Source organism: Passer domesticus, chromosome 2, assembly GCF_036417665.1.
Source record: "Passer domesticus isolate bPasDom1 chromosome 2, bPasDom1.hap1, whole genome shotgun sequence".
NCBI classification, from domain to species: domain Eukaryota; kingdom Metazoa; phylum Chordata; class Aves; order Passeriformes; family Passeridae; genus Passer; species Passer domesticus.
In genome coordinates this window covers 27,698,540-27,721,406 of record NC_087475.1, presented here as the reverse complement: position 1 = coordinate 27,721,406, position 22,867 = coordinate 27,698,540, and the positions used below count along the sequence as shown (strand labels likewise).

Here is a 22,867-nt window from a genome sequence, read left to right as displayed (position 1 = left end):
CGAGTGAGCAGTCTGGCACTTTCTGTTATGTCCTTGCAGAGCACAGTGCTGAAGGATTAGCACTGAAGCATGCAACCTTATTTCTTGTCAGGGTGACGCATTTTAATGTCCTTCAGGTCATATGTACCCTCATGTTTTCCGTCAGGTGAACTGCTACAGACCTGCTCAAGGCCACCCAATTATATAGGCTTAAAAAAGGATGCACAGGGTGGTTTCTCCCATCTGTTGACTAATGATATACAGTTTCTGATTAGGTCTTTGTACCCCATGCATGTGGTAAACAGAGCCAGGCACATCAGCCTAAGATTCCCCAAGGAGCTGTTACCAAATAGTTCATGTTCTGCTCATTACTGCTGTTTATTTACTACCTTCCGAACAAAAATAAGGAAATCTACAGTACAAAAAAGAAATAGAATCAAGAAAATAGCAGGATTTATTCCTCAATTATATTTCCTGGAGAGCAGAAGTAAAAAGTCATGTATCATTTTTATTGGCTGAAAATCTACAATCACAACTGCTATCATTTTTTTTTCCTCTGGTTCACTATAAGGTGGGCAGCAAGTCTCTTCTCACCCATCCCTGAGCCCAAGAGCATTCTGCTGCACTTTGTAGTGTAAATGCACTGTCTCTGTTTTCCCATTTCTCTTAGTCTGTGTTCACTGCCTGTAAATCACAAATAAATTTTGAAAAAACTCAGGAAGACACAACCTTGATCAAGAATTTCCAGAAATCCCTTTTTGTATCTGTACAAAAACGACAATACAAAAAAATCCAGTATTTACAAAGAAAGTGTTGTTCTGTGTGTGCACTCTTGCTATTCTATCCTGACTTTCCATTATTTCCCAAAGTGCAAGCAATCATTCTTAATTTTCAACAAGAATCTCTCTAAACAGAGAGAGTCTCTACAGGGATTTTAAGCTGTAGTCATTTCACAACACTAGACACATCCCTGAAGTAGTAACAGAAGAACAAAAGAGAGATAAATAGAAAGATTCTAAACAAAGGGAATAAATAAAAGCTGTAATTAAATAAATAAAAAGTTCTACATATTGGATCCTGTATTAAAGATTTATTAAATACTTGCATGCAAAACATCCAAAACCAAATTCTACCCCTTCACTTACTTAAGTAAAACCCCCCCTGCGGAATGTGGCCCTTTCTCACTTTTTGTTTTACCAACATAGTACAAGAATTACCATACCAGATCAGAACAATTTGGTGTGTTGTTTCTAAACTTGGCCAGCACAAATAGCTTTTGAAATAGCCTACCCACAAGAAAATTTTCTTCTTAAACTCCACAAAAGAGGTGGATCCCATCCTGAAGCATATGAATGTATACTTCTTTCAGATGTCAGGATTTGCAAAGCCCTCTTACTCGAGCCCTTGTTACTCTGGCTGTCACTGTAATTGCCATGTTTTTCTGAAACCTTTGCTATGTCCTTCACTTCAGTGCTGCTTTGTGGCACTTTGGTTATGCCCTGAGTGAGAAGCATGTCTCATCAACTTCTAAATTACTTTTAACTCTGATTAGTTATTCCCTTATTGTCTTAGAATCCAGTCTGCCCTTCCTTGTTTGTGAAGCAGCCTGTAATGATGTCCCTTTTTAACTACAACTTCTGAACAGCACTTTCTGCTCTGTGGGGCTGGAGTTGGAGCAGGACAGGTGGTGGTTGATGTCATCTGTGTGCTTTGTCCCTGTGTGACCTGTCCCCACAGCTACCTAGCCCTGTATGCCTACAAGCCTCAGAAGAACGACGAGCTGGAGCTGCGCAAAGGGGAGATGTACCGGGTCATTGAGAAGTGCCAGGACGGCTGGTTCAAGGGCACGTCTCTGAGGAGCGGCATGTCCGGTGTCTTCCCCGGCAACTACGTGACACCTGTGTCAAGGTGAGGACCACTGGCCTGTACTGGGGCTGAGGGGGATTCTGGATGGCACTGAAAACAATGTAGCTCTGCTTTTAAGTCACATTCCCCTTCCAGAAATTCTCTGGTAGCACTGTGGACTTCAGTAATGAGACTTGCTGGTTGTAGCATTTGAGTTATCCATGTCCTCAGGAGATTGCACTAGTTGTATTAGATGATGGCATTTATAACCTCTGATAGGTGTAGGTTTTACTATTGTACAGAATCTGTTGGCTAATGATTTTATTGTTATAAAACTAATGGACAGGTAACAAAATAAGAAATGCTTGTGTCTTGATTTTCAGTAGCTCCTCATGTCGATTTTGTTCTTAAAGCAGAGATCTGGGATGGTTTGGATCTGGAGTAATGTTTGAACACTTAAAATTCTAAAGTGGTAGGAGAGTTAAGTACATTGTCTGATTTTACCTACCCCCACCTCAGTTGCAGCAGACGAGAAAAGGAAAAAAGGCATTTTTGAGGGAGGAATGCCATTTGTCAGAGTTCAGTATTGGACAATACCAAATCAAAGCTGAGAAGCTGAGAAGAAAGTCCATCTCTGTGTCCCAGACTGTTTGCCCTATGTGTTCCTTGCAGGTGAATGCTGGCATATGTATGCCCATATCTCCTTTAGAGCAACTGTGGATTTGCAAACTGAACTCATTCCTTCTCATGTGCCCTCAGTGTCTCCTCCCACATGCACACTGTCTCCACCATCTTTGACCCCTCTCCAGAAAAGGGCACCTCACAACTCAGACACTGCTGATTTTGAAAAATTGATCCAGATTTGTTACATCTAAAGTTTATGTCAAGTCTGATGCGCATTTTCTGAGTAATACCAAAAGTTAAGAACAGATCAGAAGGCAATAACTAAGCCTGCTGACAGTCCTAATATTGGATTTCAGTAAGGAAACCCCAAATATTAATTCACTGGTTCTTCACTGCTCATCAACCGAAATGTATTTACCTTGGCAGCCCTTGGCTGCCTTCACTCCTTGCCTCTTCAGCTCTTAATTAGTAAGGAGGTTTGTGCTGAAGGGTCGGTTATCTGAATCAGCAAGACTTTATTAAATGCAGCATGTCACAGCTAGAACAAGGCAGAGAAGTGCTAAAGGGCAAAAGTGCTTTCCACAAAACCTGAAAGCATCATTATGATTATATTTATGATCCTGTGGGCTAATTAAATTCCTGTATAAATCACGCTCAGTGAGAACAGCAATAAAAATCTGATAGCAACAAAATCTCCTATTTGCACTGCATTCAACATACTTTGTTCCTCTTTGACAGAAAAGCAGAGGATTAGATTCATACATGTTTTTTCTGACACACCTTACAAAACCCAAGGAAAAGAAGTTGTGAATTTAAAGACACTGAACTAGATTTATATGCTGCCAAAACACATGTGTGAGTGGAGCATTATAGAAAAAGAACAAAACTCTGTAGATGGGCAGACAGGCACAGGGCAGCAGAGACTATTTGCCACATCCAAAATCTATCCATCTCTGCTGGAGTCACAGATAGTTTCTGTACTTGTTGGTGTGCATGTTTGCCTGAACACAGCTCTCAGTGGACTGTTAGATGTGCTTTTCTGGCAAACTGAATCTAGTGCAGATGGCCAAGCCAGCTCCAGCTGAACCTTCCTGCCACCCTGCCAGCTCTTCACAGCAGATGACAGACAGTCAAGATTTCCATCTGGTGGGATTCCCAGCTTTTCCCAACCTGGGGACTAAGAGAAAAAAAAATTTAAGAAAATAAAAAATCAGATTTATTTAGCAAAACGTAATCCAGGCAAAGCTCACACCATGAGATGAGTCAAATCAAGGACACCACAGTGTTGTCTTTCCTCTGGTGACTTTAGGGGGAGGGAGGATTGGGCAGAAGGCATAGCTATTTTTTGCCTTTTTGGACCATATCCTCCAGCCTGTGATTTGGTCTTTTTCCATCAGAATTCCACTCTTTTGGCTTTTCATTCTTTTCTTAGGGTTATTTCTTCTGTCACTCATGTCCTCTGAACCAGACCAGATTGTTCAACATACTCCTTTCTGCTCTTCTCCTCTCTGTCTTCCCATGCAATCTTAGGGACCCAGAGTTTCTCCCAGTTCTATACTCCATAGCTGACTCTTAACACTTTTTCTGTTATTTTCTCCTCTCTTGCTAAACCCTTGCACTGCCTCATTTCCATTTCCTCCACCTTACTTTGATCTTCCTCATATCCCCTGTGCTGTCCTTTCCTGGAAGAGGATCTTGGCACAAGAAGCATCCCAGGAGAAGAAAACAGCACAAAATGATCTCATCTGTTTTATGGCATCTACAGCTGGGGAAGGAAATTATTCAGGAATTTGAGTAAGAAACACAGAGAAAGAGCTCCTCAGCAGCAGCTGAGTTTGTCCATTGATGTCTTTCTGTCTTCCTAAGTGTCCTACTGTCCTAGTCAGAGTTTTTAGCTCAGTGGTAAGAGAATCAAGACATGCTGTAGTCTGAACTCAATTCATAGGAGAAAAAGCCTTGTCCCTTCCCTCTGAGGTCTACTTGTCCACTCAGGTGAAATACAAATTATGCATGCAGTTAAAAGTGAGGAGTGAGAGAGGTGTCAACAACTATTTGGACTTCATTTACATTCAGGTCAGTTGTATTCCTGTCCCTGTTGCATTCCCTTAGCAAGTCTAAGCTAGGGCTGGTTACATCAATAGGGTGAGTGTCCAGCCAAGCCAAGCCCAGTCAAGTCTGCAGCTTCTCAGTCCCCTTCCATAGCCAGACACAGATTTAGTGTTATCCTTTGTTTCTCCCTGTAGGGCTGTATGCAGGTTTGGTCCAAAGAAAAGATCTCTGAGTCTGTTTTAATTATCACTCCATGTGAAATAGCCTCTGGCACACAAAATGACATCTGGGAGATACCCATTTCCTCTGAATTAAGATTTGTGATTTTACTAGAAACTATTCAGACAGAAATGTAGAGTAATAAAAGACATGATGAGAAAAATTATCTTTTCTATTTTTACCCTGCACTTCTTCCTGTAGAATAAAGGGGTGAAAATATCCCCCAGTGTGCTTATAAACGGATCCAGTAAAGATAAGTATATTTCAATACCTCAGTTTACTTTAACAACTGACAGGGTGTCATGTTAAACCCCCTAAGTAACTGGGGGTGCTTATCAGCACTGTGGTTGGGTATTGGGGTCTCTGCAGCATGCTTACACTGTGCACTTGTCTGTTTCCATGCAGGGTGCCAGTGGGAGCTGGGCAGCCCAGGAACAGCGGAGCTGTAGGAGCTCCAACAACAAAAGTAGCCCCAGGAGCCATCCACCCCATTGTGGCTGGTCACAGCAACGCCACCACGGCTGTCAGACCAGTTGTCCCCATCACTGCTCCCCCGACGCACGCCCAGCTGCAGGCGGCCTCTCCGCAGCTGGGTAACTGCCTGAGGTACGCGGCGCAGCAGGCGGGCAGCCAGCCCCGCAGCGCCATGCAGATGGGTAAGTGCTCGCCCTGGGCCTCCTGCCCCGCAGGACTCTGTGTCCCCCTCCCGTGAAACCCTCTAGAATGTGCCCGTCCCCACAGCTTTCTTCCTCGCTTCAGCCCAGCCAGTGTGGAGTTTGTCCATTGCTGATGGAGTATGTTTTCTTTGCTTGCAATATTTATGGGTTTCTATTGATCTCTGGGAACCACGTTGTGTTTATCAGATTGTTCTGTTGCTACAGCTGAAATAGATTGTAGTGTTTACAAATATTTATACAATTTATCTGAGTGAAAGCAAGCACTCTGTATACTAAGGAGATTAACAGTTCTGAGTCCGGTTGGCTTGCTGATAAAAAAATACTGCCCTTATTGCAGAGCAAGTAATACATGCCTTGAAATTAAGAAGCATTTCATTGGGCTTCAGGGATGAAAGGTATTTATTAGGCAGAATGGGACCCTGTGTTAGTGGTAAAGTAAAAGATCTGAAAACTGCTGCCACCCTTTTGAAGTGAGAATAAGAGCTTCTTGCACCAGGGGGCCTCTGTTCTTTCTAGGTTCCCTTTCTGATGTACAGCACAATTTTCTAGAGTACAATTTATTCCCCTTTCCCTGATGTCAAACAGCTTCTGATGTTGAATAAAGTAAAAGCAAATCCTGTGGTGGGACTTTATACAGCAAAATTTAAAACATTTTGTTTCTGATATTTTATAGGGATGTGAGCCATTGTATTTACAAAGATCAGTAATGACTGCTCAAAACTGAGGTCTTAGATATAAAACAGAGCAAACACAAGTGAGAAATGCCCTGCAGAGTAAGTCATGAATTCATACCTTTTGAAGCCAGAAGGCACAATGATGACCATCTAATCTCACCTCCTCCACAGTCCAGACCAAAGGGAAGAAAACGTAATCAAATACTTGAGAATGTCAGTCTCAAACAGTGGAGACTCCTCTGCTCAACAAACAGTGCAGGGCTTTACATGGCATCCATGTCACACCGGGGAATAATCAATTTATCCTCTTTTTCTCTACTTCAGAAAGCGCTGCTTTTCTCTCAAGTCACACCCTTCCAAAAGGTCTCCTGCTCCCACAATGCGAAGGCAAAAATGTCCCCTTTTGGGGGCAGTGCTTAGGAAGTGTTCAGGTGCTCCTGATGCCTCTTGTGCCCATGTCAACAGGAGAGTGACTCCCCCGAAACCAAGGTGACAGATTGCTCTGCCCCACACCTCCAGCAGCTTCCCTGATTTAAGACTGCTCCTCTAGGTCACTGACATCTCTAAAAAATACCAAAGCACTGGCAGGCAGGGTGATCAAGGGACCACAGAGCTATTCCAAAACCTCCCAAGCAGAGAGTTTTCCAGCCTTTCCAGAAGGGTCATGAGATTGTTGTTTTAATTAAATAAATCTTTGCCAGGACACATAAAGGAAGTTTTCATGATTATCAGTAATTATCTACATAATGGCTGTCCTCACCAGCATCCTGTGGACCAGAGCCCATGCAGGACAGGTCAATGCACTGACTTTTGGGAAAGCTTTCCAAGAGAGGCAAGCTGGCACAGTATTCAAATCACGTTTCTGTTGGCTTGAAATATACATGAGTAACAAATCAATTTTCTACAAGGCCACTAATGTAGGAATACACCCAAAACGAAATACAAGTGGTGTAGAACAAAAATAGCCTTCAGTGAGCATTGCTAATTAATAGCATGTTTGATGCAGCACAGTCCAGATCCAGAGATCCCAGAGCAAAGGCATACATTCGAACAGTAAGCAGATGAAACTACAGAATAAAATGTGAGAACTCTGCTCAGAACTGTTTTTTCACAGACCATCTCTTTTACAGTTTCTCATGGTTTATGTTTCCTTTGTGTCTGGAAACACCAAGTCATACATGAAAGAGATAATGTACCTAATATGATTATCAAATCAGTGTTCCACATCCAGGTACATGCAGAAAATTCCTTTAGTGTTCTTTCTCTCTAAATTTAGGAAAGCCATTGCTCCCTGCAAACAACATTTCAAAACCTAGATCCTACAAGCTTAACCAACCCCAAAAAATTAGATTTCTCATAGTAAAATTGCTTATCACTCTGGTTCCAAATGGGAAGATCAGGAGGGAATCACCTCCAGATAAGTAGTGGCTACTTTGACTGGCTTTCTGGAAGTGAGTTGCACTCAGTGCATGTTCTTGGGAGTCCTGGGAGGGGATGATGATGACTAATAGTAAAAATAGTCTTGAAGGCATCTGAAATAAGAACTTTTAGGGCCTTCCTCAGACTACATGGTAAACTGATATCAAGTTACAGACTGGCTAAAGATAGTGTAGTTGATTTGCTATAAAATTAGTAAAAAAAGATGTTATAGAGTCAAGGAGCTTCTGTATGGGAGAATCATATAAACTTTGGAGGTGCTAATCTGATGATGACCAGCCCATCATGTTCAGTATCACATGAGAAAATAGGGTGGAAGGCTGGGAGATGAAATTCCCTCCTGGCAGGAGTGCTCAGCTGGTGTAGTGAGTATGATTAATGGCACTCTATCAATCTAATCCCTGTAATGGGTGCCACTGATAACCATAGGGATAGAAACTAGTGGTTTGAGTTGTTTAGTTATAGATTGAGTGAGCTCCAGCTGCATAAAAGTTTGTCCTTCAGATGAATTTGTCAGAAAATGACAGATCAAAGTCAGTCAGAAGTTTTCCAGTAAAATGCAACTTGGTCAAAGAAAATCTGATTTGCTGGAGTCAAAGTTTTTTTGTCAGGAATGGATGTAGTTCAACCAGACCAACCATGAAGCTGTACTGGCTCATGTAAAGGGAATTAATGGCTTTCCAGAGCTGTTCTCCACATAAGAGAATAGTGCAATGATCACATTCTATGTTTTCACATCCCAGATGAATAACCTGACCAAAATAGAGTCTATTGTGGGTTGAGTGAGCATGTTGTGCTCAGAAAAATGTTCAGAGGTTAAAATGCACTAAGACAGTGGTTAAATTTTGCACTGAGATAGAACTAAACAATATTATGAAACCTTGAAATCATTTATGAAATGGGCACTTTCGTATTTTTGAATCATTTATGTGAGGGAATGTCTGAGTAAGGACTCAGCCTTTAGGCTGCACATACTCAAAGTGGAGCTGTATTTAGGTAACACCTAAGCAATCAACCAAGCTAGAAGTCAGAAAACAGCCATCATTGTGGAAATGGACCCAGAGCTTTGTCACATTTTTTTGCATCCTGAAGCATGCAACACGCTCTGGAATCCCTGGGGAGCTGACCTCATCAGTGTGTCACAGTCACCCTTAAATGGACGAGCTCTAATTCCTGGTTCCCACTGCTTGCAGGCAGGGTTTGCTTAGCAGGAGCAGCCAGACTAAAAGGCACTGCATAGTCCCTTAGGGACTTTGCTGGCAGAGAGGAGGCTGAGCTCAGAAATCCTCTGGTGAATTTCTGCTTAATTTATCCTGTGCAGCACAGTGATGTGATGTTGATCATTTTGTTAGGGCTGAAACAAGACACCTCCTTTTGTAACTGCTGTCTGCAGCGTGGATCATCTGGGCTAACCCCGTAGGTCCCGTGTTGCATTGCTCCAGAACCGATCACCTTAGGAGAAGGGCCTGGGGGTGCAGAAAACAGCTCAGCTGGAACGAGATAATGTATTTTTAAAAGACAGCAGGTTAGGTATTTATTTCCAGGCACGGGCAGGGGTAGTGAATGCCATTCCCCAGTGGTATCGCTGGGGAAAACAAGCCAATTTTGCTGACTTCGGGCAGGGCTTTGCAGCCAGGAAGGGAATTAGCCACAAAAAACTTGCAGGGTGATATATCCTGGGCAAAGGCTCAGAGCTTATACACCCATCGGGCCCTTGGCACCTTCACAGAATCACAGAACATGCTGAGTTGGAAGGAACCCACACGGATCACCGATGCCAACCCTTCGAGTGAACGGTCCCTCAGGGGATCGAACCGCGGTGGTGTTGACACCGTGCCCTGCCCAAGCGAGCTGTGGCCCCTGAAGGGCCCGTCGAGGCCGTGCGAGGGCAATTTAACCGTGCTCTCTGCTCCTCCCGCAGCGCACCCGGCAGTGCCGGCCCCGGAGCGACCCACGGCCACGGTCTCGCCTCTGCGGACGCCCAGCTCGCCCTCCCGCCTGCCCGCCGCGGCCATTCGGCCGCACCCCGCCGTGTCCCCGCAGCACGGCCACCAGCCGCCCGCCCCGGGGGCCCGGCCCCTCATCCCGCTCACCTCCGCCGCCGCCGCCATCACCCCGCCCAACGTCAGCGCCGCGCACCTCAACGGGGACGTGGGCAGCGCGGCCCTGGGCGGCCCCGCCGCGCCCGGGGCTGCCGGCAAAGCCGACGAGAGGAAGAACGAGAAGGTAAGGGCCCCGTGCTGCTGCCGCATCCCTGAGGAGGTACCCTGCGAAAACTGGCTTCCATCGCCAGACGGCTTGGGCATCCTCATCTCACACTATTTCCGCACCTCATCTTTCCCCCCACCACCATGCTCAACAGCGCTCTCGTGTTACCTGCTCGCGGATGGGAAACAAGGCTGGACGGGCTGAATTTGTGTGTTTCTGCCGCTGGTCAGCGCCGAGATCTGTACATTTGCAGTGGTGCAGCGGGGTGTTGTAGCGGGCTCTTGGCCATCAGCGCCGGGTGGCTGTGTCAGAATCCGTCTGCCTCCCTGTGTCAAAGAGGCTGGTGGTGGCACCAGCCACACAGCAGGTGCCTCAGGCACAGCCAAACACTGGCTCCTGAGAGGTAGGAGCTGTTTTGCTCTTCCAGAAACATCTCAATTTCTTTAAGAAACTCTCATTCCAAAAGAGAAGAAGGCAATGGGATGCTGCTCGATGGGGTGTAGGTACAGTGTACTGTAGGGTCAATATCTTAGGGGCCAGCAGTGGGAGCGACAGCTGGGTACATGTTCCCTGGCACACCTTGCTAAGGAAAGCCAGTGAGGAGAGCTGCTTTAAGCACCCAGTCTTTTAGGTTCTTGGCAAATATTTTGCTTTTCCCAAATGTTTACCTTGTGTCAGCAGTTCCTGTACATCAATGCTGAAGATTATCTCTGTACTGGCTAGCAGAGCAAGATCCTGGTTTGTATTTGAGTAGGAGGAAGAGATGTGGGGGCCTGCTTTTCCTTTGAACCTGAAAAAAATCCTTTCCATATGTTCCCTGAGCTTTTCCATGGTGACAGACACGTATGGAGTAAACAGTTTGTGTGTACATGGTAATCCTGAGGTGGCAGATCTCATGTGTCCTCCGGGCCACAGATAACCCCTAGCTGCACAAAATGAGGAATACAAGTTTTAAAATGCTTTCCTTAATCCTGTCTTGACTTTTCTCTGAATGCATTTTGGTGAAAGAGGAAGGGTAGAAATTCTGCCCTGGATGTGATGTTTAGGTACTTGCTTACAAAGAACAGCTCTCAGATGTGCGTCAAGATCTGCATGTGATGGAAGCAGAACAACACCTGCTACTTCTGCAAGTCCAAGGAAGGGAACAGCATTTGGCAGGAGGTGGTAAAGCTGCACAGTGCCTCAGAGCATTGTGTTCTGGCTTGTTTATTACTTCCTAAAACACATTAAGTGATAGGTCCATATATTTTAATTCATGTGGTACTGCACACTGCAAGTCTGTAGGCAAAATTATGTCGAGGACAGTCCTGAGATACTGGTTAATCTTTCCCAAGCTGTTACAACCTAAAGTTACTGAATTGGGATGCAGAGAAGTAAAGTTAAGAGGGTTTTGATCTCGATGCATGGAGGGGAGAAGGAAATAATAGACAACATCATTGCAATGGGTGTTACCAAAAACCAGTTCACTATCTGGGAAGTATGAGAGAGAAGTGACAGTAAAAATTGTCATTTCTGACTCAGTTGGGCAATACATAGCTGCCCCAGCTGAACAACATATTCCTGAATCTTGTCCATGTTATAGCTCACTTTCATTTTAGAAAGATCTGAATTAGCAATGTTTCCTTTCCTTTTAGAAATAGTGACTGATGTATGGCCAGATAAGTTGTCTTACTCTTTGCTAAGCCCAAATATTTCTTTGAAGAAATTCAGAGCTTGGATAATGCCAGAAGGAAAGCCATGTAACTATTCAGAAAGGCATCTGTGAGTCAGAACTGGAACCATAATTGTAACAGGGCTTGATATTTTCAGAGTGAAGGCTGTTTGGACAGCTTTTTTAGTAAATAGGAAAGTGTCATAACACTCAGAGGGAATATCAGTGGAGAAAGGCAGTATCTGTTATCAGTACACATAATAGGAAAAAATCAGAAAATATTGAGGAGGAAAAACAGGAGGGACGTAGCTAGCAAGCTGCCAGATAAGCAAAGATCAGAAGCAATTTTTTTGAGTTCAGTTTCATTATATTAATCAGTCAGGTATTTTGAGATGAAAGAAGCAGAGGGGAAGTTAGTAAGACGAGAGGTAATAAGGTCTTCAGCTCCATTGAACACAGGATGGAAGAAATGCACAGGTAATTATCTCCTGAGAAACTGAGATTAGCAAGTCATATGTGATGTAAATTGTAATGTGTCATAAAATTAGTGTTGTTGTTAGAATCAACAGTTTTTGGTCTCCCATGAAGTTGTTAACTTTAATCCTCGTTTAGTCTTTCCAGTGTCTTTTGTAGGATATCATTGAGGAAAAAGCTGAATGATCAGAGAATAACTGGTTTAGGAAACATTTTGTTGTTATTAGCCATGGTTTTCTTTCATGCAGGAATTGTTGGTGTGAGTTCACTGTGGTACAGAGGGCACATAGTTCATAGGAAGTAGTTTGCATTCAGAGATGGACATGATGAGGATCCATTGTTTTTCCTGATTCTTTTGAGGGCTGTGGAGATAAATTGCATTTTTTGCATTTATCGCTCTAGTATGGTGAGATATATTAGTCCTTGGGGAATTTTCTTCAGATTATAACTTCAGTAATGTTGATTGTCTGCTTGAAGGCTGAGTTGGGAGATAGTGGGGGAAAGTGTTTTAAGACAAGATCTTGTAAAAATTTATGTTTTATGATTTCCCATAAATTCCACTCAGGGATACTAAATGTGACACCAAGGGGCAGCTTCTGCAGTAAGTCCATGTATGCTGTTTGTGTTGCTTGTTCCAAGATGGAGCCAACTTCAGCTCAGGAGTAGCCATGCTGGGTCAGGGTGCAATCATCACTGTTAATGCTTTCCTCTGTGCAAACGTTTATATGCCAATATCACAGGTTCCTGTTGGTGTGCAGCAGTCACATATAGGCAAATGCCACGATTTCTCTAAAATCAAGGGACTCCAATTTCAACTTTTACTCATTTCCTTGTGGCTTAAAGGCAACTGGCAGAAATAATCCTAAGGATTACAGTTTTCAGATCAGCATGAATGATTTTCGTGTTCATTATCCGTTAATATAGCAAATAAGTCCTTACATCTGTTTTTTTGACATCCCTAGTTCTCTGCTTCAGCTTATTTCTTGAAGATCTTGATCCAAATTTCCAAAGCTGCAGGTGAACCTTGATACTTACATTCATTTAGGTACCCCAATAATAGTGTCTTACTGTCGTGTTCCTGCTGACTTAATCAGGAGGTAAAATTCTGCCTCCATACCAGTCTTCACTTGTTGGTATCATCTAATCCTGGAGTATCCCATCTGCAACTGGGCTTGGGCTCCACATCTCAGCTCCTTGACCTGCCTCCTTAGGGAACAGTTTTGAGCATGGTCTCCTTTACCAGCTGCTGATAGTAGCTGATGAAGAACTGTGCCACAGACAGTGCTGAAGTCCACTGTGCAACAGTACATGGAAAGGAGTCTGGCAGCCAAGCAGGCTGAGAAGTAGAGCACTTGAAAATCAAAGAAGTTTCAGTGCTGTACGGGCACAGTGGGAAGCGGCAGGAAATGCAGCTCCCGCAGGGGCAGCACAGACACTGCAGGAATGCCAAGTGGCCTGAGTCAAGGTGAGGGAGCACGGCAGAAGTCAAGGAGGTAAGGGTGGTCAGGGCAGCATAGGAGAGAGAAGAGCATGGGCAGCTGCTGGGAGATAGAGCAGGGAGCACCAGAGAAGGGGTGCCAGTGGGGGGTCCAGGTGAAGGGTGCTGTGCAAAGCCCAGAGGAAGGGGTCCTGAAACAAAAAAGTTGAAATATAGGGTGTGAAATGTATTTAAAGAAGGCAGTGGAAAAGAGGAATGTGTAAAGGAGACTCTTTCTTCTTTTTCTCTAATACTTCCCATTTGAGGATTTTCTTTTTTTTTCCTTTTCCAAAAAGGAGGTTCCTTTCCCCAGAAGTAAAATGTTAATTTTTCCCCAGAGTCACTCTATGACAGGTTAGGGATGGGAGCATTCTTAAGACATCAGAGGGTCAGGAGGGAGATAAAACAAAGAGCAAAAGGACAACATCCATTTCCTTTAGGGTGGTGGAGTGCTAGCAGGGTTCCTTTGAGCTCTTTGTCATTTGTTACTAATATCTGCACGTGTAGTGCAGATCTGAAAGTCAAAAATTCAGTCCCACTTCCCAAGTCTTCTGAACATCTGAAAGAAAGAGATGGAGATCTCAGCTGTGGAACTGGAGCAAAACTGTATGGTTTGGGGGCTTTTTAAAATAGGGATCCTGCTTTTTTTGGGCAGGACTACTACCCAGTTCAACTGGTAGATTACAGCTAAGAGCTTGTAATTATGGTATGACTACTGCTTTGACCTTGCTCAATTTTTGCTCTAATAGTTTCTGCTGTACATAATCTGGGTTGATGCTTAATACCACTGATAAAACCACTTGTTTGAATGAATTAATGCATTTCTCATTAAATGAGCTCCTCATTATGTTAATCAAATCAAGCAAATCATGCTGGGTGGTTTGACCACTGTAATTAAACTTTCTTTAAAATCCAGTCGTTTGGCTTTTGATGAGGATTTTGATTAAACTCTTCCAAAATGTCTGGCCCAAGAGCTGACAGAGAGGAAAATAAGAGCTTGCGCTATCAAGCAAGTCATTAATTCGTCACTGTGTTACAGCAATTCCTTACTGTTTTACCTAGCCAGAGTATATTGAAATATTTGAAAATTGGCAATGTAAAATTAAACATTTCTTACAAGTATGCTGAGAGAACAAGTCTGTTTGCAGCTTTAAATTTAGGAACTGTGTCCCTGGAATATATACTGGATCTAGATTAACAAGTCACAACAAATGGGAAAATACACTAGGCTGCTGTTTCCTGATGTTAAGATAGGAAGAGATACATCTTCAGAAAATTACTTTGAACACACACCAACAGTTTTGCATGTGAAGACTAAATCAGTAAACATCTGTCTGTTTTCACCAGTGTCACTCACTTTCTCAAGTATCAGTCCTGCTCAGAATAAATGCATTCCTCAAATGATACAGTATGTTTGGCATGATGCTGGTGTGAGAACTACATTGCAAAACAGAACAAGCCAAGGCCTATTTTCTGGCCCTGCAGATGTCTCTGCATGACTTGTATCCATGCTTCGATGCTTTTTTTTTATTTTTTGCCCAAAATAGGATGGCTATATCCAGACTGCTCATCAAGAACAGTCCTGGTAAGTGGTGTGGCACAAACCATGCTCCTGTGTTGTCCTGGGTTAGTGTTAGTTCATAGATTCATAAAATATCATGAGTTGGAAGAGACCAACAAGGATCATCAAGTTCAACTCTTGGCCCTGAACAGGACAACCCCAAGATGCACACCACGTACTCGGGAGCACTGTCCAAATGCTTCTTGAACTCTCTCGTGCTGGTTCTGTGACCACTTCCCTGGGGAGCCTGTTGCAGTGCCCAGCCACTCTCTGGGTGAAGAAACTTCCTGATTTCCAACCTAGACCTCCCCTGGCACAACTTCAGGCCATTGCCTCAGGTCCTGTCACTGAGCACAAGAGAGAAGAGATCAGTGCCTGCCCCTGCACTGCTCTTCATGAGGAAGCTGTAAACTGCTGTGAGGTCTCCTCTCATTCTTCAGGATGAGATAAGTTACCTCAGAAGCTCCTCATGTGACTTCCCCTCAAGGCTCTTTACCATCTTCATAGTATGTCCTCTAATAGCTTTATATGTTTCTTATATTATGTTTCTTATATTAAATTATATATATATTATATAATTATATATTATTATAATATATAATTATATAATTATATATTATAATTTATTATATATTTATATATAATATAATTCTTATATTATATATTAATATATAATGAATTATATATTTATTAAAATTGCACACAGAACTTCACGTGAGGCTGCACCAGTGCAGAGTAGAGCAGGGAGCCGATATAAGCCAAACTCACAAAGGTTAATGGATGCAGACATAGGTTTATTACTAAATCTTAACCTTGTCTTTTATGCCAGAATAGAAATGAGCAGAGAGACTTCCCTCTCCACCACTCCCCCTTCCTGTCAGTGCCTTTCTCATCCTTCTCCTAAATTGCACCCCAGTGCCCAGTCCTGCCTGGCAACATCCCTCAGTGCAGGCCTCCTGCCTGTAGACTTAGTTGCCCACCCTGGCTTTATGAAGTATCGGAGACTAAATCAAAGGGCCTTTAGAAATTTGGCTTCATAAACTCTTGAGATGCTCTTTGACCTTAATTCACATCAGCTGTCCAATTAAGCTATCAGATGGTCAACCTGAAACTGCCTGAAGAACCAGATCCTACACAGTTTTTACTTACTCTTCGTCTCTGCCTTGCAACTTCTTCTCATATTAACTTGTCCCTGACTGAAAGGGATTTGTTATCACTTCATATCCCCAAAGACATTTTAATTCCTTATCCAGAAAATGGAAGATCAGTCTCAAAAGTGAAGTGTTGAGCACTTGCAAGGACTTTGTAGATATAAAATGATGTGACAAAAATAGTGGTCACCTGTGACGAGCAGAGGAAGCTAAGGACAGAGTTGATGCAAGCAGGTTTTTCAGATACCAAGTCTATAAGGCTGACCCTGAGTTTCTGGAAGAGGAATTTAGTCTTCTTAGCAGATATGAAATTATTTAACATTTTTCAATTTGGGAAAAATATTTCCCTTATGTTCATCTAAGAAAGCCCACTAAGTTGCACAGGTGTGAAATGGAATAATAACAATTGAGTGATGAAATTAAAACAGTGCAAGACATAGCAATAAAAAAAAATGCACAAGACTAGAAGCCTGAATTGAATTCTGAGAGTAAGTGTAGGATGCAGTAAGAGGGAGGAACATTGGAATAATAATCTAAAGGTTTGCATCAAAAAGAATAAATTCTTTGACACTAATTTTGCTGAATACTCTGAGTATGACATCTGAGTTGATCCAGGAACCACCAACACCAGCATTTCACTGATCATTTTCAGAATCAGGTATGACTTTTCAGTGTAAGGTGTTCCAGTTTGTTTCTTGGTAAGGATGCTTTAGTCTGGAATTTTAGTTCAGTTCTCTCAAGATTTGTGCACAGAGTACGTACTGTTAATCCATTTCCTCTCAACAAAGGGAAGGGGACTGTCTTCATCACTGCTTCCCATGCTCCAGAAAGTGAATCTTGGCTCAGTGACCAGCAAGTGATTCACCAGAAACTTGGCCAGGGAGTGGAAACCTCTTTTTCTGGTCATGTGAACTCAGGCCACAAAGTTATGTTTTAGGGCAGAAAATTCATGCTTAAAATCTCTCCAGCACCTTCTCCTTCATCGTTAGAGCTCAGTTTGAAAGGACAAAAACCTGGCAACTCAGTGATGAATATTTTAAAGCTGGCAAATTACCCAGCCAAAAGCATGAGCCCCAGCTGTCAAAACATAGAAAACTTAAGCTTTACAATAAAACAGATTTCTGTTATTTCTGACTGGCTAGGATTCTTTTGCTTAGATCAAGGGCAATAAGTCATTGATCAAAATTTCTTTTTCTTCCTCACATTTTTGATGTTAGGAAATGCTTTCAAACTCCCCACAGATATTTCAAGCGCTGACTTTGCTGCCAAGCAGTCTCCGAAAGCTATTCCTTTTTTCTCTCCTTTCCTCCCGCCTCTGCTTATCTGCCTCACAGTGCTGTCACAGGATTTCTCAAGTGTCCGCAGTGGATTTCTCTAACACTCTTTTGAGTGGTTCTGTGCTGCATTCTATGGCCTTAAGGGGAAGTGGATCCCAGGGAAGAGAAAATGGAGAGTGCTTTAAATTCAAGAGGAAATTCAGTTTATCTACTAACTGGAGATGAAGCTGTTTGGATGCCAAGGCACAGAATTCTCCTGGCACCTGTAGAGACCTAATTTTATAGCACAGAGGACCCAGGAGCTTTTGCTAAATCCTGAGGAAGAAAGTAGAACTGACAAAAGAAAGAGCATGCAAGGGAGCACTGGAAGCAGAAGGCTGGAGGCGTATGTGTGTGCGAGTGTGTGTCTGCGTGTGAGCATCCCGGCACTGGCGTTCCCATGGCATTCCCCTGCCTGCAGAAGAAATCATGCAGGACCAGATGGCTGGATGGGGCCAGGCTGTGGGTGGGGATGGCAAGTACGTCCTTGGATTAGTCGGGTGAAATGTAAGCGCTCTTGTGCTATCAGTGTGAGACATTGACACATTCCGCCTGTCGCGGGATCGTAGGGGCCAATCCCCACCCCAGACCACACAGCTCTGCAGCTGAGCATCCCCTCGTGGCTTCTGCCCTCTCCCTGCCCTATTCCTGAAGAACATGCTTTGGTCACTCATTCCCTCATGGCATCAAGGTCCCAGCCCCCATGCATGGGTTAAAAAGCCCAGACGGTGAATGATCTTCCTGTCCCCATAGTTCTCCTTTCTGCTTGAAGCAGTAACACACAGAGCTGGCATAAGCTGACACTACCCCACCACTCTCAGGAAGGAAGACATGCAGGATGAAACCATTCCAACAGAAAAACAGAGTAGGAAGCTGGAAGCCATGAAAACAATGAAACAACTTGAAGTGTGTCAGAGTTGGTGGCATCTTGGCATCCCACACATTCAGGACTCATTTGTTTTCTTCAGTGGTTTTCCAACTGTGAATTCACAAGCCAGTAAGTCTTAAACCACCAAGAGGCAACAGAGATTGCTCACTTAGCTGCAAGAAATTTAAGTGCCAATGCAGTTTTTTTATGGAGACAAAGCCTGGATTTCCTGTGAAAATTGTCTCTAATCAACTTTTCAGTGCCCATGTTTCTGTTTCCAAGGTGGGTTAAAATATCTACAATCAATACAGAAATCTTTCAGCAAACTCTACTAGAAGAATTACGTAAACTGAAAGAAATTGCCATTTCTGACAAAACATCAATACTGTAGGAATAGCATGTTGAAACAGTCAACAAATATCTGTGGCATGTTTCTATTTTTGTTATGGAACTTGAGGGTATAACCAAGTTGTAGCAAAGGGATATTCTTACTTTGTACACTTTTGCTTATTATTCATATTGCAGAAGTAGCATTAAAATGTACAAAGCCTCGCCTTTCTTTTGCCAAATGGTAAAGCCACTTTCAGTCGAAAAAAATGACAACCCAGACTGACTGTAATGTCTTAAGCATCTAGTAATTCTCTTCAGACCAAGTGAAGACATGGAGCCGGTTACCGTCTCTGAAGGACTGAAAAAGAAAAAATTTTACTATTTTGCCCTCTGGAGAAAAGATCAGTCTCAGGAATTCAAAAAGCATACCATGCAAAAGTCACTTTTCTGACACTACATCTGCAGGCTGCCTGTAATCGATTAATTTAGTGTGTCAAGCAGTCAACCTTCTAAAAAGCAATTTATTATAAAGGCAGAACTCAACCTGTTGCTTTGCCTTTTTTTGCATATATTTTGTTTGGTTCATATTCACTGACATGCTTCTGTAAGTTAATACTACAGAAGCTGTAATACTAACCTTCAGTCTCAGATCACTGTATTCAGCAGACTGGAAGCAGATTGGCATTGGGCTTCATCCCCAGATGCCTCAGGGACAGAAAAAGTAATTTAATGCAAGTCCATGGCCAACTTATTTTGCAGTAAAGTACATTTCCTCTGCTGTAGTTTTTTGTCCCAATTCATGATCAGTCCAGTATATTTTTTAATGGAACTAGGTGGCTTTTTTTTATGACCTCAGAGATCTCTATTCCCTCCTGTACAATGTCATGTTGTTTTTCATATCTTTAGTTTTGAGACAGAAAAGGGAGGAGGTCAGGCAGGCAGATTCTCTCAACACAATGGTCCCTGCTGTGGCAAGGGAAATGCATAAGCTAGGCTTTGACCAGGACATAAAAGAGGGAACTGATTTTCCAACTTCTAAAATTTTTCTGGACAGCTTTGATATCCAAGCCAGATACTCCTGGTTGGCTGACTTAGAGTAAACCTAGCTAAGAGATACAACTGGCCAGCAGAGACAGTGGCACAGGAGAGGTAGTAAGGATGGTGACCCTGAAGCCTGCAATGGATTTCCATTCATCAGCTGTGAGGAAATCAGGTGGATACCGACTTCCCACCACAGATGTCTAACTTTTCTTGAAATTGTTCTGTTAAGACAGTTCTGCAACTTCCCTGAACAATCCTTTCATATTCCTCAGGTCAGAAAATTCCCTATTATCCCTATTCCCTATTAACAAATCTTTCATGGTTATAACTCAGTCTTGCTTCTTCATGTCTTGCTCCAGATGAAACTGCTGATCAGCTTTCTCTTGACAGCCATTCATAGGTTAGAGAACTAATAATGTGTTTAGTCCTTGAGAATTCTCTTCTTGCAACCTCACGGAGCCCAGTTCCTTGCCTTTCTTCACAGTAATGTTTTCTAGACCTCTGATTACACTTTCATCTCTCCTCTGGGCAGTCTTCAACTTGCTGCAGTCTTAAAGTAGAGTAGTGGAGTAGTGTCCCAGAGTGGAGTTGTGCTGAGATCTTGTTAGTGCAAATTAGGGTGGAATAAGCACTTTCCATTATAACTTATATATAAGTTGTTTTTCAGATAAAGCTTGTCTTTTTCACAACAGCATCTTGACTAACTCCCAGTTTGTGATCCTGTGTAACTTCTTTTCAGAGCTGCTGGCTGGCCAGTCACTCCTCATATTGCAGTGTGAATTTGATTTCTTATTCCTAGCAGTTGCAGATCATGCTTGTCTTTGCAGATTTCATTATGGTGATTTGGGATCATTTCTCCATTTTTGGAAAATTGTTTTGAATTTTTACCCTGTTAATCTTGCTGTTGTGGATTAACCCTGGCAGGCAAATTAGAATTACACAACCACTCACTCACTCCCTGCCACAGTGGGAAAGGGGAAAGAATCAGTAAAAGTGAGAAAACTCATGGAATGAGATAAAGATACTTCAATAGGTAAAGCAAAAACTGCTCACACGAGCAAAGCAAAAGAGGGAATTTACTCACCATTTCCCACTGACAGGGAGATCTTCAGCTCTTGTTACAGTAATGGTGACTTGGGATGACAAAGACCATCACCCTGAATGTGCCCCACTTTCTACCTCTTGCTCAGGCTTTCAATTGCTGAGCGTGACACCACATGGTCTGGGGTATCCCTTTGGTCACTTGGGGTCAGCTGTCCTGGCTGTGTCCCTGACTGCACCCCCAGCCCCTTGGTGGGGTGGCTGGGAGGCAGAAAAGGCCTTAACAATGTGCAAGGGCTGCTTGCTAACTAAAACAGGGTGTGTTATTACTGTTGTGTGGTCATTAATCCAAAAAACAGCACCATACAAGCCATTATGAAGAAAATTAACTGTGTCCCAGGTAAAACCAGGACACTGCTTGGGGACTCAATCAGCTCAGTGTCCACTGCTGGTTTTAGAATACACTCAGTAGCTCACATAGCAAGTAATTAATGGAAAGATTGACTAGCACTGGGGCTGAGACAAGCCCTGATGGTACCTACTTGAAATGTCCTCATGGTTTGACAGAAAATCATTAACTGGAAAACATTGCAAAGCAACTGGTAGCATCTGGTTATCTGTAGTTGGAATTCTGAAGCAGCATGAATACTGCTGAATTAAAAAGAGGGAGACTGGAAGGGGGTCCTCAAACAAACACATTGCTGTTCTGGCAGGAAGAAGAGTGCAAGATATTCATCATATTGCCTACTCTGCTCTGGGAAGATTGTCAGATACAGCAAAGTAATCATAGTACAGGACCTTGAATAGAAGTCGTGGTTGCTTAACTGATGGACTACTAATTCTGTTATCTTTATAGGCAGAGACATTCCAATCAACCAGGATCAAATTGAGGATGGGACAATTATAAGTTAATGTTTGCCCTCTCTGTTTTGCTAAAATGAAAATCAGAAAGCCTGCCAGTCTGTCAATCAAGCCCTGCAGTTTTGCACCGTTATCTGACTTGTTTAAAGGGTGTTTCATCTTCATCTGTGGTAGGCAGGCTCAGAGATGGAATGACAAAGCTGTCATTTCTGCTCCAGTGCAGTAGTGATTTTATCTTTATATAGTTTCCATCATTTTCAGATGCGGGATATATTTGCCCAACATCTTCACAGAAGCATTTTTATCTTACATATTAAAATTGACCATTTCTTTCCATTGGTTGGCAGGATTCACCATTTATTTCGGGTCACACTGGCCTCTTCTGCATCAGTCAACTAGCTGGCAGAGTGAAGAGGAATATGTTGTATATGTGCTGTCATTGGTAATTATTTCTGCAGTAGTTGCAAATGAAAACACCAACCAGATGTCACTGCCTTATTGCATAGCATCCAGACATGCAACACATTTGTGTTCAGAGAGCACTTGAGGTTACAGATGTGAGTCTGTGTGCAGCCTGTGTGAGCTGCTTCTCACTGGGTGCATCACTGATACTACCCTACTGTCAGCTCTGGCATAAAGCATATCCTCACACATCTTGGGTTACCCAAATCAGTTTAAGCCTGAAGTTTGAGCTAACATGTTTTGTCTCACAAATGGAGGCTTGGGTAGCACACGTGACAAGTGGTAATTAGTTAAATCAGTGTAACTCAGTTGCATTTCATTCATGGTTGTATCTGCAGGTCATGTGGCAGGGAAAAAGAAGAGGGCTAAGCAGACAAATGAAGGGAAGGTAAATGGAGGGACAGGGTAGCAAAGTAAAACCAGGGTTAGTACAAAAGTGAAAAAAAAAAAAAGTCACAGTGCTATTGGGTCTCCTTCCCTGCTTATGCTCTAGTTATTCACTTTGGCTAGCTCTGCTTCTCATTGCTGATCCTTCTTGCTATGCACTTTAATTTAACAAAGAGGAATTTTATATTCCTAAAGATCTGTCTTTAGTATAGAGTATTTTAAGCAAAGGGGGGCTGTATTTTTTAAGCAGAAAAAAAGATAAAACTAGGAAAAAATATGAAATATTTGTTTTTGCTGAAGAGTGGATGCTCTTATGACATGTGCTGCCAAGACTTGAGAAAGCAAGCTTTTTGCCATGACAAAGTTCGCTAGTAATTAAAACCCAAGTGTTGTGGCATTTGGACAGTGACAGTTCCTTGGTGACTTTACCAAATAAATTGTCATTTACATGCCTGGTCATTCCTCTGACACTGACAGCCACTTTCTTTGCAATACTTTAAAATTATTCTGAGTTTCTTTCTTAATTTTTTAAAGA

At 42.8% G+C, this 22,867-nt stretch overlaps 1 protein-coding gene and 1 long non-coding RNA gene across 3 annotated transcripts in view; one reads left to right on the top strand and one right to left on the bottom strand.

Moving 5' to 3' along the window:
• The window catches only part of SH3RF3 (SH3 domain containing ring finger 3), a 246,179-nt gene that overhangs the window by 200,418 nt on the left and 22,894 nt on the right, over nt 1-22,867 (top strand). For both annotated transcript variants that reach the window (XM_064407910.1, XM_064407911.1), the window contains exons 6-8: nt 1,717-1,887; nt 5,122-5,372; nt 9,426-9,730. In XM_064407910.1, the coding sequence (XP_064263980.1) occupies nt 1,717-1,887; nt 5,122-5,372; nt 9,426-9,730 (727 nt within the window). The remainder of the gene's footprint in view (nt 1-1,716; nt 1,888-5,121; nt 5,373-9,425; nt 9,731-22,867) is intronic.
• On the bottom strand, nt 1,057-10,069 carry LOC135293577 (uncharacterized). The gene is made up of 2 exons (XR_010355664.1): nt 9,881-10,069; nt 1,057-3,625 (listed from the first exon to the last, which is right to left on the bottom strand). It is a non-coding gene; the product is annotated as an uncharacterized LOC135293577 (long non-coding RNA).